Source organism: Cupressus sempervirens, chromosome 3 (assembly GCF_028749045.1).
Source record: "Cupressus sempervirens isolate cs-2001-9-10 chromosome 3, ASM2874904v1, whole genome shotgun sequence".
NCBI classification, from domain to species: Eukaryota; Viridiplantae; Streptophyta; class Pinopsida; order Cupressales; family Cupressaceae; genus Cupressus; species Cupressus sempervirens.
In genome coordinates this window covers 343,570,836-343,591,342 of record NC_143120.1, presented here as the reverse complement: position 1 = coordinate 343,591,342, position 20,507 = coordinate 343,570,836, and the positions used below count along the sequence as shown (strand labels likewise).

The following is a 20,507-nucleotide window of genomic DNA, read 5'->3' as shown; positions in this document are numbered from 1 at the left end:
ATGACTGAATCAGTATAGGGAGAAAATTTTGTAAACCAATCACACCTATAAGTGAAATGCCGAGAAGCACCAGAATCTATATACCAAGCAGACGATTTCACATAGTCCACAAGTCTTTTAGCCATGAAGGTGTAAAAGGAAGACTGTTTCTACTTTTGTGTGCTTAGAACATTGGCTTTAGACTGAGACCCTCCCTACTTCCATTGTTCAAAAGCCAAATGATTGCAACAATCCTTCAGCAAATGTTCATATTTGTGAGTCATTACACTGCACCTTCTTCTTTGATGCATCTTGTGATTGATTGGAGCCCTTCTACTAAGATTGTTAATAATCCAAAGGTTTTCCTTTATCCTTGTGAAATGATTTGGCTAAAAAGGAATGCTCTAAGGAGGATAAGATGGCACTGCTACCAAATTGTTCTTTCAAACAATCCTGCTGGGGAAGTTTGGTGCATAACTCTGGAAATTTCAAATCAACATCAAGGTAGACTCTTCAAGGTGATGACTACGATATCTTCTTCCTCCATTTTCCAACTAATAGTTTCGAGTTGATCTCGAATGTCCTTAATCTTTGTAAGATGCTCCTGTAAGGACATGAGTTCATCCATCATGATAGAGAACAACTAGTTCTTTAAAAAGCGCTCGACTTTTGTCAGATTTCTTATGCAACTCCTTCAGATGCTCCAAATGTCTATTGCAAACTTACTAGAAGAAATCTAAGGCAATTGGTCCTCTGTGACAAAGAGCTTGAGAAGCATGATACCTTCTCGATTCCAAACATCAAACTTATCTCGGTCTTCTTAGATTGTGGTAGGACGGGTTTTTCTGCCCAAAACAATTGTATCCAGGCAACAATATTTGAAGATTGTCAGCATGCATTGCTTCCAAATATTATAATTTTTGTCGTTGACTCTTTGATTGCCCACCAACATAAAGTTGGTTAATGATGCCATCTTGCACGTTTCCCAATGCACAAAAAATGAGAAATGAAGAGGCGATAGCACAAAATTGGAAGAATAAATCTAAATACAGAAAAACAGAGGTAAATCTAGGTACAGACTTCAAAAAAATAATGAGGTACAGTTGGCACAAACTTTAGGGAAACTTTGACTAACCTAGAAAAATCCAATGAAGACTCGAAACAGATCTCAATAAAACCCAAAAAGAATCTGAAATCAGTCTTAAATTCCAACTGTATTGGTTTTTTTGAGGCACAGAAATTGAGGTCCCCAAAAAATTTTGACGACCAACTTGAAATCTTGAAAAACCCACCAAAAAAATTTAATTAGTTTTTCAAACCTACACAAAAAGGAGTTTTGAATGAAACCCTAGCTGTTTTGAAAAATACTTCAAAAAAATAGCAAATCCACTGTAGAAAATGATTGATAATCTTCACGAAAGCAAAACAAATAACAACACAGGTTCGTTTTATCATATAAGTGCAAACTACTAGTCCTTTTTGAGAAAAATGGGTCAAGGACCATGTTAACCCAAAGAAAATGCAAACCAAAAGATAAAACGGGACCGCCTGTAGCAAGAATGACCAAAAAAAAGTCACGTTTGGAGTTGCAAAAGTCTAGAAACGTCGTGCAGGAAAGATTTGTAGACAATAGCAAAAAAAATGTCGCCCAGATGGTGATCAGGAAGAAAAAAAATTATACCCAAAAGATTTCATGCATGCAAAAAGTGCTTCTAAAAATGCTTTACGAGTTGCAAACATGTGATTTTCAAAAGCAATTATCATGAAAAATCCTTGTCAAGCTTGGAAAAAAAATTCCTGCAAACAAATTTCAAAAAAAATTAGAGAAAATTCAAGAAATTATATATTTTTCGAAAAGAGTTTGCTTTGATACAATATTAAGGAAAGTAATTCATAAAATATTTGATGTATTAACAAGTGATCAAAGAGATCATTATAAAGAATTTTACAAATGTGCAAAATAGAAAGTTTCTAATAAGAAACTTAAGAGGATCGAATAATTGATCTTATCTATCTAAATCTTAGTTACCGGATTTGTGTGTCGGACACCAGATCCGGATTCGGGTCTAATCCAGATCCAGATCCACACATGGATTCATGAGGATCCGAGCATGATCTGCATGAATCCGCGGCCAAGGGAGCCAAAAAAATAAAAAGTGGGCCAATTAAGTTTTTTAATTTTTTTTTTTGTGTAAACCCTAAAAACAACCCTTTAAGTCATTATGCAAGTTCATTTGTTCTTTATTTTGCTCTCTCATAGCTACTAGTTGAAGTAAAGTGCTTGGATTCGAAGGAGATAGGTTGTGGAGCTTCAAATACCTTGCAAAAAGTGTTCAAGGTATGCATTTCAACCATATTCTTTAGTTCTTACATTGATTATTGGTTTATTTCTAGTTTTCCAAATTTTCATGTTTTTGTGTAAGTGTTGAAGCATAGTTTTCTTTTCATTTTTTTTGCTAGATTGCAAGAAGAGAACAATGAGTAGTCAAGGCTTGGTGGGTGGGGTTGGATCACCAAGACTCAAATTTGATAAGGGGTCTCCCTTATGGAGACACACAACAAGAATTACACAATGTCTTGGGGGTGAGTCATACATATGGAAGTGTAATTATTGCAATGTACAATATAGAAGCTCTTATTCCCAAGTGAAACTACATTCTTTGGCCCTTGTGGGTGAAGCAATTAACATGTGTGAGGGTAGTGGGTCAAATAAGAAGGGATTACTAGCTGCACAAATTGCAGCGTTAGCAAAAGAGCAAGAAGATGTTGATAGAGCAATTGCAAAAGCAAAACGTAATGCTTCCAAAAGAACAAATACACCAACACCACAATCCAATCAAACAAGCACAAGAACACATAATTTTTTTCCTATGCCAACTACAAATGATGGAGATGCAGACCCATCTCCACTCACCCACAAGAGAGGCCCACTAGATAGGGCATTCCAAAATGAATTGAGAGACATTGTTAATCACAAAATTGGACGTTGTTTAATTACAAATGGTGTTTCATTTAATTTTGCGAGATCACCTTATTTTAGGCAGATGGTGCCAACAGTAAATGAAGCACCCCATGGTTATAGACCACCTAGTTGTGACAAGTTGCGCACTACCATATTACATGATGAGAGGAAATCTATAGAGGTTGAACTTCAACCAATAAGAGATTCTTGGGTTCAATTGGGTGTGTCTATTATTTCGGATGGGTGGAAAGATTGTAGAAACCACCCATTGATCAATGTTATTGTTGTATGCCCTAAGGGGGCAATGTTCTTGAAGACAATTGATTGTGAAGGGCAAGTGAAAGATTAAGAATTTATTTCACGCATTCTCATTGATGCCATAGAGTCAATGGGTCTTGATAATGTTGTCCAAGTGGTCACGGACAATGCAAAAGTTTGCAGGGCTGCAGGGATAATTGTAGAGTCTAGAAATGATCATATCTTTTGGACACCATGCACCATCCACTCTCTCATTTTGGTGATGAAATCAATTGGCACCGAAATAGACTGAGTGAAAAAGACATATGAGAAAGCTGAATAGATTCAAATGTTTGTCAAAAATCACATGTCACAAGCAATTTTTAAAAGTTTCCCAGACTTGAAATTTGTTACATCCCAATTTTTTCCCTAATTTCTCTTTAGTTAAAAATAACCGTTGAACTAGAATAAATTTTCATATTCATGTGAAGTTAGTCGATGTTCCATTATGATAGTTATAGCCGTTGTGTTCATGTGAAATGAATATAGTTTATAGTCATTGTGTTCATGTGAAATGAATATAGTTTATAGCCGTTATGTTCATGTGAAATGAATATAGTTTATAGCCGTTTCGTTCATAACGAATATAGTTTTTGTATAAACGTTGTTCAATCAGTTATTATTTATAATGAAATTCCTAACAATATTATGAATTATGAAATTGATGTTTTTGACGAGAATGATTGTTTTGAAGGTTGCAGGATAAAGACTCGAGAAAGAGGGGAAGCATTACGAAATGAAGTCATCCGGAGATGGGACTATCATGCAATCTAGTTATCAGGAATATCAGGTTTGATCAAAAAGACGCCATGGCAAGGTTGTCAAGCTTGACAATTAAAATTCAAAGTGGGAAGTCACATGAGCTAAAAATAATATGAGATTTTAAATTTAAATAAAGAAATTCTTACCTCTAATTGTTAATTTAATATTATATCATCACTTTGATTAAACCACAATTAAATACTTGCAAAATGGCACTATTATATTAAGATCTATAATACAACAATGTCATCTTGTAATTTATTTAATTATAATTTAACCAAAATAACGATACAACATTAAATTATATTAATAAAACTTTTTCCATCTTGTTACATCGATTCATATTCCAAACCGATGGAATTCCAAATCGCATTCAATCTTGTAACGGCAGGAGACGAAAGATCAATCAACATCTTTTATACACTGCCTTTGTCGTCTTTGAAGGACAATAACAAATGCTTCCGCCTGTTCACGTTTTCTCCATGGTTTTCGATATTATCTATCAAGAATCCGAGTGGGATAAGTGAAAGCAACTCTCTCTCTGCCGTGAGCTATTAGTTCTGATTTTTCGTTTAAAGATCTCTCGAACTTCCTGCTAAATATCATTGCCTGCAGCCTTGTTTTGAGGAATCACGAAATCGTTCATTTGAAGTAGACGCGAAGCCATTTCCTGAGAGTCGAGATTCAGCCTATATAGAAGACTTCACAAGCAGAGCGCTCAGTAACTGTAGACAAGTAAGGTGTATTAAAAACGTTCACATTTCCTTGCTCACGGGGTTCCATCTTTTATGTCTTCTTTCTTTCTGAATCGGGTTGGAATAGATTGAATACTAAATTATATTATCACATCTGTGCTCATCATAATTGTAGAAAAACCAACTGAGTTGTAAACGTTGTTTAGCAATTAAAGTAGATGATGCTTAGGCTAGCATTAAGACTTCTGATCTTCTTTTATTTGCCTGATATTACCACTTCAATCAATAATACTTTTGAATATAGAACTATACCAATATCAGCCCGTATCCTAACTCTGTAGCATTTTGTCATGGACTGTTCCAATCAACCAAAATCAGTAATATGGTTAACTTTGAAAGAACCAAGGAAACTCTGAGAATGCAAAATCATAATCTTATGAATAAGATTTAATGAGTTCAGGCACCGAAGAATCACCGATCTAAAGATCTGTTAATGGTGGAGGTGTAGATGAACTTGACACAAGAAAAAAAAAGAAAGAAAGATATCAATAATTAATTATAATCAAGATAATCTGATTAGCTCATGTAAATCCACTTTGATAATTAATTGTCAAGCTGAGCGGTGGAGATCGGGTTATAAAAACCCACCTCTGAAATCCCTGGCCAGGGCAATAAAAAGGGCATTCATGCCACAACAAAAAGATCGCGTTGTTGTCCTAATACTTCAGCCATTCAATCGAATAGCTGTTGAGACCTCAACCCACCTGAGTACTCCGATGACTGGATCGATGAACATCCCAAGCTTGACCTCAGGGAAGGGAGGGCCGTTCTATTTATTTAGAACTTGTGGGGATAAGTAAAACGGTCCGCGGTTGGGAGGTTAAGCCTACGTTAACGCTTCTCCTCTCACCAAGGTCAGAGCTTGGTCAATTAAATTGGAAAAGTCTTAAAAGTAATCAGTACGTATCTTTGTTTCTTTACTTCTTTTATGCAATATATGAATGTAACTGAAAGATTCTTTTCCAGTAATTAGATGTATCATAAAATGATTCTTTTAAGTATATTAAATGCTTTTTTTTTTCTCACAATAATTTAGATTAGGGTTAAAATTCAATAGTCTCAATCATTAGAATAAATTTGATATTCAGTATTTTAGATTTAGAAATTTTAGATTAACTTCAGTATTACTTTAGATATATCTCATCTGATAATTAGAATATTAAATTCAGCTGATTTATAGTTGTAGAATAACCTGATGTTACATATGGTATCAGAGCACTGGGTTCAACACTAAACCTGGGCTCATCATGTCCATGAAATCTAATAAAGATGAATACAAATACAGGATGCTAATACGTAGAACACCCCGCAAGAAAACCCGACACCCTATATTTCCTTACCTTCTAAAAAATATAACTAAGTATGACTATTCTTGCTGCTCTGAACCTCAAGATGATGAAACATTGTATCAAGCTATACAACGGATGAAGAAGGAAAGGATTCGATGGACCCCAGCCAAGAAAGCAGCGTACAGGAACAAATTGATTCAGATTTGGAACGCTCAGCAGAACAATTCCCTTCTTCATTTTCACAGATCTTGGATGGTACGGGACATGTACCAAATTAAGCCAGAAGTTGCAAAAACAAAAATAAAACATATTCTATGAACGAAGGCAACCTCATTAGAGGAATTCTTTTTTTTGTAATAAAGGATTGCTTTGTCGAGCAATGTTAAATAAGATTTTTGCTTTATTGAGCAATGTTTAAAAAAAAAAATTTGCTTTGTCAAGCAATAGATATGTTTTTGCAATTATGCTTTGTCGAGCAATAAGATATAAATTTTGCAAAATTTGCTTTGTCGAACAATATGATTTATAATTAAAGATTTGCATAGTTGTGCAATAAAATAAAATAAATAAATATCTTGGCAAACAATGGGGATTAAACTTTCCTTTCGAGCAAAAAAAAAAAAAAAACTAAACTTTAAACTAAATTGTGTAAACTAACAGGTGCAACTCCTGAAAATTCAACATGAATAACAATGAGGATGTGGAAAACCGAGAAATAGTTCGAGAGAATCAACAAACCTCTAACGAATTATTACTTCAAATTCTTCAAGAAACACAATTAAAACTAGAAGCAATGGATAAAAGAATGAGTGAGATGGCAGCCCAAATGGGGCAACATCGCGAGGAAATGCAAGAGACACCCAAAGTTGAGACTGAAGTCTCGGAACAAAATAGGACTCCCTCCCCTAGGCAAACTGATAAACAGAAGAAAAAGGAGATTGTAGCTGATTTATCAGCTGATATAAACAAAATTAAACCTCCAAAATTCTGTGGTACTAAATCTGGAGAAGAAGCCAAGGCATGGTTGACGGAGATGGAACAATACTTTGAGATCCGGAATTTTTCAGAGACTTCTAAGGCTGTTTGGGGTATATACCAATTCACTGGGGAAGCAGCAACTTGGTGGGGAAACACTAAAGTAGAGTTGAACATTAGATCTACCAACATAACTTGGGAAAAGTTTGTCAACATATTTAGAACACGGTGGCTACCTCAAACCTTCTATGATCAGAAACTCATGGAGTTTCAGAATCTTAAACAAGGGGAAATGACAGTTCATAAATACTGGGAGAAATTTACTAGATTACTTAAGTGTGTACCCCCTTATCAGCAGGATACCAATCTAAAAGTAAGAAAGTTTATCATGGGATTGAATAATAGAATAGGGGGAGCCGTAGACGTTTTAGCACCACGAACCATGGAAGAAGCTTTGGAGAAAGCTGTGCGCCAAGAACATAAGGTCAAAAAGGATGATTCTATTAGGGACAGTAAGAGAAAAACCAATTGGAATTCAGAAGGTGCTGAATTTGGACCACCCAGGAAACAATTTAAGGACTTTAAGAATAACAAACCCGAAAATAGAAGCAGTGGAACCAGAGAAAATCAGGGAAATGTTCATATGAACAAAAATGACAGGAATAATGAGAAAAAAGGACCACCAGGAGGTTGTTTCATTTGTAAAGGAAATCATTTTAGAAGACAATGCCCTAACCTCAATCAGCAACAACGCCCATCCTTGCCACAGCAACAACAGGTTTTTCAACAAAGAATTCATGCAGCCCTGGATAATCAACAGGCAGAGCAACAAATAGGTCCTATTGAAACACCAGGTAAGATTTATGGTAACCCAGTAACTATTCTTATTGATACTGGAGCAACAGAATGTTTTATTTCACCTAAATTATTGAGTAAATTTCCAAAAAGATTTGGCTTTATGGCAAAACCGTGGACAGTCGAATATGCAAACCAGACAAGGGCTAAGGTAGAGCAATGTTTGTTCGAAGCACAAGTTGACTTTCCAAACTTCTCTACAGAACTAAATTTATACGTAGCACCATTAGGATCTTATGATATTATTATAGGAATAAATTGGCTCAATGAGCACAAAGCTAAGGTAGATTGTCTTGCCAAAACTGTAAGTTGTGTGGATGGTCAAGGTAGGCCTACAAGTATTTCAGGGGTCAAACATAAAATAAGAGCCCAGCAGATTTCAGCAATGCAGCTTAAGAGGTATGGAAGAAAAGATTGTGAGATATTCGCCGTAAAAGTTGAAGATTTAAGGGAAACTACACTCGGAGATGATTATATTTATGAAGATGGGAAAATTAAACAAAAATTAAAAGAATCATTTGAAGAAAAATATCCCTATCTAAGAAACTATCAAGATGTATTTCCTGAGGAACTACCTGGATTACCCCCTTCCCGAATATTTGACTTCTCTACAGATTTAGTACCAAGAGCAGAACCTATATCTAGAGCCCCGTACAAGATAACCACCACAGAACTTATGGAATTACAGATTTAATTATAGGATATGTTGGATAAGGAAATGATTCGACCTAGTGTCTTGCCATGGGGAGCCCCTGTATTGTTCGTAAGAAAGAAGGATGGAACCATGAGGCTATGTATAGATTTTCGGATGCTTAACAAAGTCACCATCAAAAATCGGTATCCGTTACCCAGGATAGATGATCTATTTGATCAAATGAAGGGTGCGACTGTGTTTTCGAAAATCGATCTGAGATCAGGATATCATCAGTTGCGAATTAAGGAAACAGACATACATAAAACTGCCTTCAGAACCCGATATGGACATTATGAGTTTACAGTCTTACCATTTGGATTAACTAATGCCCCTGCAGCCTTCATGAATTTAATGAACAGTATATTTCACGATTGCTTAGACAAATTTGTGTTGATATTCATAAATGATATTCTTATTTATTCTAGAAATGAAGAACATCAGAAGCATTTAGAGATAGTACTTCAGAGACTTAGAGAACATAAATTATATGGGAAATTATCAAAATGTGCTTTCTACCAAAAGGAAATTCAGTATCTAGGACACATAATTTCAGCACAAGGCATAGCGGTAGATCCATCTAAGATTAAAGCAATCAAAGAATGGCCAATACCCAAAAAAGTGTCCAAAGTCAGGAGTTTTATGGGGTTAGCTGGATTTTACAGGAAATTTGTCAAAGACTTTTCAAGAATAGCTTATCCAATCACAACACTTCAAAGAAAGGGAAAGAAATTTATTTGGACAGAAAAATGTCAATCAGCTTTTGAGTTTCTAAAGGAAAAACTGACTACTGCACCTATTTTAAGAGTACCCGATCCACAAAAACCATTCATGGTAATCACTGATGCTTCAGGTGAAGGATTAGGGGGTGTGTTAATGCAAGCGGGACAAGTCATTGCCTATGAGTCTAGAAAATTGAAGAATTGTGAACAAAACTATGCACCACACGATCTGGAATTAGCAACCATAGTCCACGCTTTACAAATGTGGAGACATTAGCTAATTGGAAAACCCTTTGAACTTCGATCTGATCATCAAAGCTTAAAATATATTTTTACTCAACAAAATTTGAATGCTAGACAAAAGAGATGGTTAGAGTTCTTAGAAGATTATGAATTTGACATAAGTTACATTAAGGGAAAGGAAAACAAGGTTGCCGATGCCTTAAGTCGAAGGAGGCACATTTCAGCAATGACTAAGGTAAAATTTCAATTGAGAGATCAAATTTTACAGCATTTGGAGAATGATGAATTTTATGCAGAAATCAGTTTGGCACTTATTAGAGATCCACAGGACCCCAAATATTCAGATTTTAATTTAGAGGAAGATGGACTGTTGAGATATCGCCACAGGATTTATGTACCCAATCAATCTGAGTTACGTAGATTAATTCTAGGAGAGTATCATTCAGCTCCATATTCAGGACACCTAGGAGTCACGAAAATGTTATCAGATATAAAACCTTCGTACTATTGGAAGGGAATGAAAAAAAAGATAATTGAATTTGTAGCAAGTTGCTTAGAGTGTCAAAAGGTGAAAGCGGAACATAGATACCCAGCAGGACTGTTACATCCAAATGAGGTACCTAAATGGAAATGGCAAGTAATATCCATGGACTTTGTACAAGGGTTGCCTATGACTCGGAATCGACATAATACTATTTTGGTCGTGGTTGATAGATTGACTAAGGTAGCACATTTTATTCCAAGAAATTTATCCGATGGAGCATCCGAGATAGCCCATAAATTCATAAAAGAAATTTTCAGATTACATGGGGTACCAGAGAAAATTATTTCAGATCGTGATACAAGAATAACTTCCAGATTCTAGCAGACATTATTCTCAACCTTGGGTACTAAATTGAATATAAGTTCAGCATATCATCCTGAGACAGATGGTCAAACAGAACGAGTTAATCAGGTATTAGAAGATCTTCTAAAGGTTTATTGCATGGATCGACAGTATCAATGGGAAACGTATTTGCCTCTGGTTGAATTTGCATACAATAACTCCTATCAGTCTTCGATTAAAATGGCACCTTTTGAAGCCTTGTATGGCCGTACGTGCAGAACCCTAATAAGCTGGAATCGATTAGAAGACAGAGTTATAGTTGGTCCGGAGATGCTCCTAGAAATGGAAGAACAAGTACTTCATATTCGCTAGAGATTGAAGGAAGCTAATGACAGGCAAAAAAGTTATGCTGATGCGAAAAGAACACCCAGAGAATTTGTTATAGGGGACAAGGTGTTATTAAGAATTAAGCCCCAGAAAAGTACTATTAAATTCAGCAAGAATGCTAAATTGACCCCCAGATATGTGGGACCCTTTGAAGTTTTGGAGGTAGTCAACCCAGTAGCCTACAAGATTGCTTTACCTCCAACCCTTGCCAAGATGCATAACATTTTTCATGTGTCCTACCTTTAAAAGTTTGTTATTCATCATGAACACATGATTGATTGGAAGCTATTGCAGGTACGAGAGCCAGGGGTGGTAGAGGTAAAGCCAACCAGAATACTCGAGGTGCGTAAGCTGTGCTTACGAAATCAAGAAGTGACTCAGTGCAAGGTTCAATGGGACCAATATTCAGAGGATAACGCTACGTGGGAAGACTATCATGATATCTTTCAAAGATACCCTTATCTATTTTCAGAAACTGGGAACTGAATATTTCTTTTAATTATTAGTTTTCTTTGATATTATTTCATCGTGGACGATGAAAAACCTAAGGGGATGGGTATGTTACATCCCAATTTTTTCCCTAATTTCACTTTAGTTAAAAATAACCGTTGAACCACAATAAATTTTCATATTCATGTGAAGTTAGTCGTTGTTCCATCATGATAGTTATAGCCGTTGTGTTCACGTGAAATGAATATAGTTTATAGCCGTTGTGTTCATGTGAAATGAATATAGTTTATAGCCGTTATGTTCATGTGAAATGAATATAGTTTATAGCTGTTTCGTTCATAACGAATATAGTTTTTGTATAAACGTTGTTCAATCAGTTATTATTTATAATGAAATTCCTAACAATATTATGAATTATGAAATTGATGTTTTTGGCGAGAATGATTGTTTTGAAGGTTGCAGGATAAAGACTCGAGAAAGAGGGGAAGCATTACGAAATGAGGTCATCCGGAGATGGGACTATCATGCAATCTAGTTATCAGGAATATTAGGTTTGATCAAAAAGACGCCATGGCAAGGTTGTCAAGCTTGACAATTAAAATTCAAAGTGGAAAGTCACATGAGCTAAAAATAATATGAGATTTTAAATTTAAATAAAGAAATTCTTACCTCTAATTGTTAATTTAATATTATATCATTACTTTGATTAAACCACAATTAAATACTTGCAAAATGGCACTATTATATTAAGATCTATAATACAACAATGTCATCTTGTAATTTATTTAATTATAATTTAACCAAAATAACGATACAACATTAAATTATATTAATAAAACTTTTTCCATCTTGTTACATCGATTCATATTCCAAACCGATGGAATTTCAAATCGCATTCAATCTTGTAATGGCAGGAGACGAAAGGTCAATCAACATCTTTTATACACTGCCTTTGTCGTCTTTGAAGGACAATAACAAATGCTTCCGCCTGTTCGCATTTTCTCCATGGTTTTCGATATTATCTATCAAGAATCCGAGTGGGATAAGTGAAAGCAACTCTCTCTCTGCCGTGAGCTATTAGTTTTGATTTTTCCTTTAAAGATCTCTCGAACTTCCTGCTAAATATCATCGCCTGCAACCTTGTTTTGAGGAATCACGAAATCATTCATTTGAAGCAGACGTGAAGCCATTTCCTGAGAGTCGAGATTCAGCCTATATAGAAGACTTCACAAGCAAAGCGCTCAGTAATTGTAGACAAGTAAGGTGTATTAAAAACGTTCTCATTTCCTTGCTCACGGGGTTCCATCTTTTATGTCTTCTTTCTTTCTGAGTCGGGTTGGAATAGATTGAATACTAAATTATATTATCACATCTGTGCTCATCATAATTGTAGAAAAACCAACTGAGTTGTAAACGCTATTTAGCAATTAAAGTAGATGATGCTTAGGCTAGCATTAAGACTTCTAATCTTCTTTTATTTGCCTGATATTACCACTTCAATCAATAATACTTTTGAATATAGAACTATACCAATATCAGCCCGTATCCTAAATCTGTAGCATTGTGTCATGGACTGTTCCAATCAACCAAAATCAGTAATATGATTAACTTTGAAAGAACCAAGGAAACTTTGAGAATGCAAAATCATAATCTTATGAATAAGATTTAATGAGTTCAAGCACCGAGGAATCACCGATCTAAAGATCTGTTAATGGTGGAGGTGTAGATGAACCTGACACAAGAAAAAAAGAAAGAAAGATATCAATAATTAATTATAATCAAGATAATCTGATTAGCTCATGTAAATCCACTTTGATAATTAATTGTCAAGCTGAGCGGTGGAGATCAGGTTATAAAAACCCACCTCTGAAATCCCTGGCCAGGGCGATAAAAAAGGCATTCATGCCACAACAAAAAGATCGCGTTGTTGTCCTGATACTTCAGCCATTCAATCGAATAGCTGTTGGGACCTCAACCCACCTAAGTACTCCGATGACTGGATCGATGAACATCCCAAGCCTGACCTCAGGGTAGGGAGGGCCGTTCTATTTATTTAGAACTTGTGGGGATAAGTAAAACGGTCCGCGGTTGGGAGGTTAAGCCTACGTTAATGCTTCTCCTCTCACCAAGGTCAGAGCTTGGTCAATTAAATTGGAAAAGTCTTACAAGTAATCAGTACGTATCTTTGTTTCTTTACTTCTTTTATGCAATATATGAATGTAACTAAAAGATTATTTTCCAGTAATTAGATGTATCATAAAATGATTCTTTTAAGTATATTAAATGCTTTTTTTTTTCTCACAATAATTTAGATTAGGGTTAAAATTCAGTAGTCTCAATCATTAGAATAAATTTGATATTCAATATTTTAGATTTAGAAATTTTAGATTAACTTCACTATTAGTTTAGATATATCTCATCTGATAATTAGAATATTAAATTCAGCTGATTTATAGTTGTAGAATAACCTGATGTTACAGAATTATTGAAGGTAAATTTGTAAATTTAATAGTCAATTATATACTATTGGATTCCATAACATATTTTTTGTTGTTTACATTAACATGTTTTAATTTTTAAATGTATTACTAACTTGAGTTCAGCATGTTCTTAGGTTGTTGAAACCCACTTTGCCTCTCACACAATCGTCTTGAGACAACTTGTGAAGGTAAAGGAAGCATTGAAACAAATGGTCATTAGCCCCCAATGGGGCATTTGGAAGAATTCCAAAACAGCAAGGGCCTTAAATGTGAGAAGAATGATACTAAATGAGAATTGGTGGGGTCTTGTGAGTTAAGTGTTAGAAGTCACCGATCCAATAATGACAATGCTTCACTTTGCAAAAAGTGATAGCCGTGCCTTGGGGATATTTATGATTCCATGGACACTATGATGGAAAAACTTAAAATGGTAAGTTTTACGCTCTTTTACAACAATTGTTTATTTGAGAGATATCTAGATTCTAAAATTTAAATTAACATAATCACTAATTATAATTAGTATTCATATCTCATATCCTAGGTCATACAAAGGAGGTAGAATGATCCTCAGGACACCTTATACAAAAAGGTGGAAGCAATTGTTCATCGTCAATGGAACAAGATGACCACACCTTTGCACCTCCTTGCATATGCTCTATCCCCGAGGTACTGTAGTGCTTATCAAATGCTTGTGCTTATGCTATCCAATGTTTGTGTTGTTGATATTTGATAATGCTCAATTGTATTATGTTATCCCCAAATACTACAGTGCAAATATACTTCGCCTTCCAAGTAGAGTGCCACCATTTAGAGATGCAGAGGTTGCAAATGGGTATAAGAGAGCACTCGCTAAAATATTCCAAAATCTAGAAATTGGGGCAATTGTGAGCAATGAATTTGCTGCCTTCATCTCAGGTGATAATTTCCACCCTATTGCTATAGCAAACCAAAGCAAGATGGATGTCATTAAATGGTGGTACCTTCTGTTAAGGTTTGTGAATCTCAGTGATCACAGTTAGCCTTCCTTTGACTGTAGACTGAAATGAATGGAGGTAATATATGTTTGATGTTATTATATTTGCAAAAATGAAATGTTAAACAATGTCTTTGCTCTGATCACAGGTACTGAAATTGCCATAAATTGATATTCTTCGCTGCAATCAGAATGGCATATTAATATGGTTGCAAAGAGGACATGACTCCAAAGAGTCATGTCTCTACATGGCCCAAAGACCACATAGAGGCATGCCTCTTCGAAGGCATGTCACTTCATAACAAACAAAACTTGCTCAATTATAAACGGGACAACCATTAGTCCAATAACATGTAATGAGACATGAATAATATATATCTAACCATAACAAATGGAGCCCGATCACATTATAATAAATGGCTGCCAATAACAAATGGAACCTGATCACTGTATATTAAATAATCCATGTTTTACTTCTTCTGACGCTAATACATTAACACCTTCATGGGCAAGACTTCACGTACCTCCAACCTCTTGCCATAAAGATCCTATCCCAAGTAACTTTGTACAATTTAGCACCTAAAGTTGATTTCTTAAGCTTAAAGTTAACACTCTCAATTCCTTGTATTTATCTTGATTGCGGTATTGATATTTTTTAATTTCTCTGTAAGTTGCCAGCTCTTCTGCAGGTGAGCCAAATTAGAGTACTTACTCATTTATCCACTCATTCAAATGCAACCAGTTGGCTGCAAAAAAAGCAGAAGACCTTGTGTTCATTCACAACAATTTGCACTTGTTGTCATGAAAGGATCTTAAGTACAAGAAGGGGCCCAAAAAGCTTTGGGATGTAGTACCAGACTTCTGATTTAGATATGACCATCTGGGATCTTGCTAGATCCACCTCGCTTAATGTGGATGATGAGGAGGAGGATAATGAGTTCACAATCCCCTCTACTACTAGTGGAGCTGGTTTGGGTTCCTCTGGTGATACAAATATAGCACTTGCAGCTCATCAATACCCCTCTGATGCAGATTTTCTTGAAAATCCATTTGATGATTAAATCAAAAACTTTAGTCTTGACTCTTTGCTCTTTTATGAGTAAATCATGTTACAAACTTTAAGTTTAATGATCTATATTTTGAATGTTACACACTTTCACTTTCGGTAATTCAATGTGAATGTGTTGACTTTCTTTATAATCATGAAAATAGATAAATTATCAAGTATACTAGATTCATAGATTCATACTATGAAATGATTTAGTTTTAGAATTATGTATATTTATCTTATTTTTTAGTATATATAATGCATATATATTTATACAAAATTACAAATATATATATATATATGCACGAATCCTCCATGAATCATAAATTGGGGAAAAAAATCTCGAATCCATGGATCCGATTCATGTTCTTGAATCGGATCCATTTCACGAATCAGCAACTAAGATCTAAATTACATTATATACCAAAGATGACCATTAAAACAATAACATGCTAATACTTACACTATGTACGGAGACCAAGAGGGAACTTAATCAAGAAAGGAGGCAAAGAGGGCACTTGACCATGTAAGGAAACAAAAGATGACCATTAAAACAATAATATGCTAATGCTTACCCTATGTAGGGAGGCCAAGAGGGCATTAATCGAGTAAGGAGGTCAAGAGGGCACTTGACCATGTAAGGAAACAAGAGTGCACTTACACCATGTAAGGAGACCAAGAGAGCACTTAGATCATGTAAGGATGACCACTAAAACAATAATATGCTAATACTTACACTATGCGGGGAGGCCAATAGGAAACTTAATCGAGTAAGGAAGCTAAGAGGGCACTTGACCATGTAAAGAAACAAGAGGGCACTCACAACATGTAAGGAGGCCAAGAGAGCACTTAGATCATGTAAGGAGGCAAAAAGGCGACTTAAATAGGACTCAGAAATCCTCTTACAGCCTCAGCCCAAATTTTGCAGGGTGGCTTGAATCTTTGGGAAGGGTAAGACATTCATAAGAAAAGCAAGTATAACCAAACCACTAATCAAGCAAAGAGGAAGTCTCTGGTATACATTCACTCTTGGGCTTATTGTGCAAAATGGCTTTGGGCTGACCTATCATGTTTCTTTCTCCAATTTTCAATATGCTTGCACAATGTTATTACTAGTATATGATTATAATGTATTGTCTAACCCTAATCATTGAATACATACATACATACATATATCTTGCTTCCGTTATGATTGCAGGATTCAATTCTAAGATCAGAATGCGTACAAATATCTACTTGGTAAGATGTAACCGTAACCCTAAGTTGTTGCCATTGTGATTCTAGGGAAAATTAGGAAGGAGTCATCACATATAATAAAATGCAATGCCCAAGGATAAGTGTTGAATCTGCCCTTGGTGCTTGTAAAACCAACCAATATAGTAAAGTATGCAATTTTTTACAAGTTAAGTTTTAATTTGATACACCAGTCAAAGTGTGTCTGCTTTAAAAGATTTGTTTCTATGGATGTCTAGTTTTAAAATAGATTTTGTAAGCTTGATGAACTGCATACATTCAACAAATTGTCTCTATGGACGTCTGGTTTTAAAATAGAATCCTTAACTGTTGAGGACTCCATTGTTCAATAGCTTCATATGCTAGCTTGCTTAATACTGATATCATTGTAACATTAGCTTCACTTGAGCTAAAAATGATAATTATATAGGACAAGTTAAAGGAAAATACTGTTTCATCCTCTACTTCTAGTACCCATCAAACAGCACATTTGTTTAGAATCTAGATGATTTTTACTATAAAAATCTAGTTTTATCATAAATTCTATTAGAAATGTTCAATATCTTTTTTTCAGTTTACTAATTCATAGAGTAAGGTTGTAAGTGCAATTAGGTGTTTTAATTCTGCTTAAAGCTATATTGTGGGTAGAGTAAGATCGTTTTTTAAGGTCAAATCTTAGATAACACGTCTTATGAGAGCCTCTCAAAGAAACAAGGAAATGGTGTGACCAATCAGAGCTATCTTCACCTCGTTGTAAGCTTAAAAAAGGAAGATAATATTACTCGTATTAGAACTAACAACTGTGATCAAGACCATAGTGCATTCATTTACGCAGCAAATGAAAAGTGTAAATGAAAGTAAGTACTTGGGTTTAAAGGAGTAAAATGCTTGGCAAACTAAAAATGCTGAAATATCAATTCAAAAGGGGTAAAAATATGTTATTGTTACTTCATGCCAAATATAATGCATAAAAACAAAAGATATGTCATGACCCTCTCCCAAGACACCCACACACCTGTTGCTATTAATGATTTGCACATCTAATATCGATCCATATACTGATGAGTTGTAATTCATAATGATTTGAATAAGTGCTGTATTTAGTGGTTAAAAGTAGATGCTGTTGAGGCCCATTTGGTGAATGAAGCAGAGGGTGGTGGTAAGGATGAACATATGTTGCAGTTGGTCAAATTATATTTGGCTAGTGGACCTGATTTTGATCCTAGTTACAGTTTAGTTGCGGTGATGAAAACGACCACCTACCTCTACCTCTAATGTATGTCGTGCTTGTATAGTCATCTTATTTCAATTGGATCCATTAGATGTAGTTAGATTTGGGCATTTTATGTCACAGTCTATTTTCCATGACCTGCAGAATAGAGTGTTAAAGGAGTCATGAAGTTGCTTTTGGAGAAATATTATCTCTTTGTGGGAGGCATTCATCATGGATGCCATGACGAGAAGATCTGAAGCATTGTGTGGTCCTAAATCTGCATGTAACACATAATGGGCATCTGCTTCGTTTTAATATCGTTGGGATTGTTAGGGTTTGTATGGAAGACAATATTTACCTGGCAGCAGGTTAGAAAATAAGGGAGAGGAATACACTCAGGGTTGCAAAACGGTCTGTAGGGGGACTTCTTGTGAAGTTGTTTTTTTGTGAACATGCTATAACTGATGGTTCTGAACATGTATAAAATTTGTAAATAGAGGAAGGATCAAATGTGTAAAATTTGGAATACTAACGAAGGTAAGGATGAAACCATTTTCTTCTCATTGGCCTACCTTTGACAATGTCAGACGCATAATTCTCCAATTTCTCAGCTCAATTAATATACATCTGTTTTATTATAATATAAATGGTTACTAGCTTATATTTATTTTTCAATCTTGCAGGCATGGTTGGTGCAAATGAAGCAAAGAAAGATAGAGATTACAAAACGGTAACCAACCGCAAAGTCGACACTTTCACCCCATGGGAGGAAAGATAATAGTAAGTATAAATTCAATAATAACTGTACACAACAAACAAGTCAAATAGAATGTTAAATCGTGATCGAATTGGCACATTTCAATAGGTTCTACCGAACATTTCAGTCCAGTTTACCAAATTGCATCCGATTCAGTTCTGACACTTTCAAAGCCCATTTAAACCAAATCTTCCCAACCCCACGGCAACCAAGCGAAGATTTAAATTTTTATTTTTCGAAAGAAGTAAACCTTACCGGTCAGTTTTCACTGGAGATGAATATTTAAAAGCAAACTAACTGCACATTCTAGTTTACAAAATATATAACTACTGCTTTTGTTTTGTGAAGTTAATTGATTACTAAATTTTGACAAGCTTGTACATATCCGGAAAGAAAGCTATAAGAAATCTGACCTGAAATGATAGAATTCCAGGAAACAATATCCCTTTGAAACATTTTTTCAAACAATTCGAGTGCCTTTTCCAAACTTCCACATTTAGCATACATAGCCACCAGGGCATTCCGCACATACACATCCGATTCCAACTGTCTCCTAATTATACAATTGTGTATGTCCTTTCCCTGCCTCAAGTCTGAAAGGCTAGCGCACGCCATGAGAGCGCAGGCAAATGTAAATGTATCAGGACTAATCCCTTCATCTTGCATCTGATTATAAAGCTCCAGGGCTTCTTCATAAAGCCCCCTTCTGGCATATCCTCTAATTATAACGTTCCATAATATGGGCTTCCTTCGTTGAGGCATTTTGTCGAACACTTGGCGTGCATCATTCAAATTTTGACATCGACAATACAAACCAGCGAGTTTAGTGCCCACAAATTCATGGTATTCAAGTCCATTTACAATGACAAACGAGTGCAGCTTCTTGCCCACTGCAAGAGCTTTGGCAAGCGCACAAGATTGAAGTAGCGAAGCGTATGTTTCATAGTGTAGGGGATGAACTGTGTCTTGTAAAGTAATAAGAGCTTCTTTTAGTTGCCCTTCTGTGCACATTTTTATTATAGTATTATCGACGACACTAAAATTGTTATGATTTTCCATTAATCTGTCCGCTGAATTCGGCATCCATTTTAGCTGCATTGTCCCTATTCGTCGGGTAAACGAACGCAGACGGATATCCATTGATTTGGTGAGGCCTCGTCCATCAAATGTATTGGAAAGACTTGTTTTTCAGTATATTTCCTTGTCCACGTAAGAGTTCAGCTATCTTGAAATCTTGATAAAGCAGAGAATGGTGGAGATTTATGCAGGACAGTAATTTCCCGCCGTTCCGATGTAATATTTGAAATGGACTCAACTCAACCTCCTCGTGTATTTAACTGGCCGTGTTTCGTGTTCTTTTCGAAACTATTGTGGCAGTTGTTTTACTTTTATTCCCACGGACAACATAGGTGTACTTTTTTTGAATTTTTTAAATCTTTCTTTTCTAAAATTCAAAATGTTCATGTAGACTACAACTTTGTTGAAGAGGTAATCTTTTCATTTATTTTATTTTTCCCCTATTTTTATTTAAAGTGTGAATAGATATAAAATTTGATTGTAGTTTATTTTTTATGGAGGGTTCAGACTTGTGAGAGAACTCAACAAAGACA

The 20,507-nt window shown here is 35.3% G+C and overlaps 1 protein-coding gene across 1 annotated transcript in view; it reads right to left on the bottom strand.

The window, feature by feature from the left end:
• LOC149566393 (pentatricopeptide repeat-containing protein At3g12770-like) overlaps nucleotides 1–20,235 on the bottom strand; it is a 36,646-nt gene extending 16,411 nt beyond the window's left edge. The window contains exon 1 of the mRNA XM_089819761.1: nucleotides 19,311–20,235. Coding sequence (XP_089675887.1) covers nucleotides 19,311–20,037 — 727 coding nt within the window. The 5' untranslated portion in view covers nucleotides 20,038–20,235. The remainder of the gene's footprint in view (nucleotides 1–19,310) is intronic.
• Between the last annotated feature and the right edge of the window lie 272 nt (nucleotides 20,236–20,507).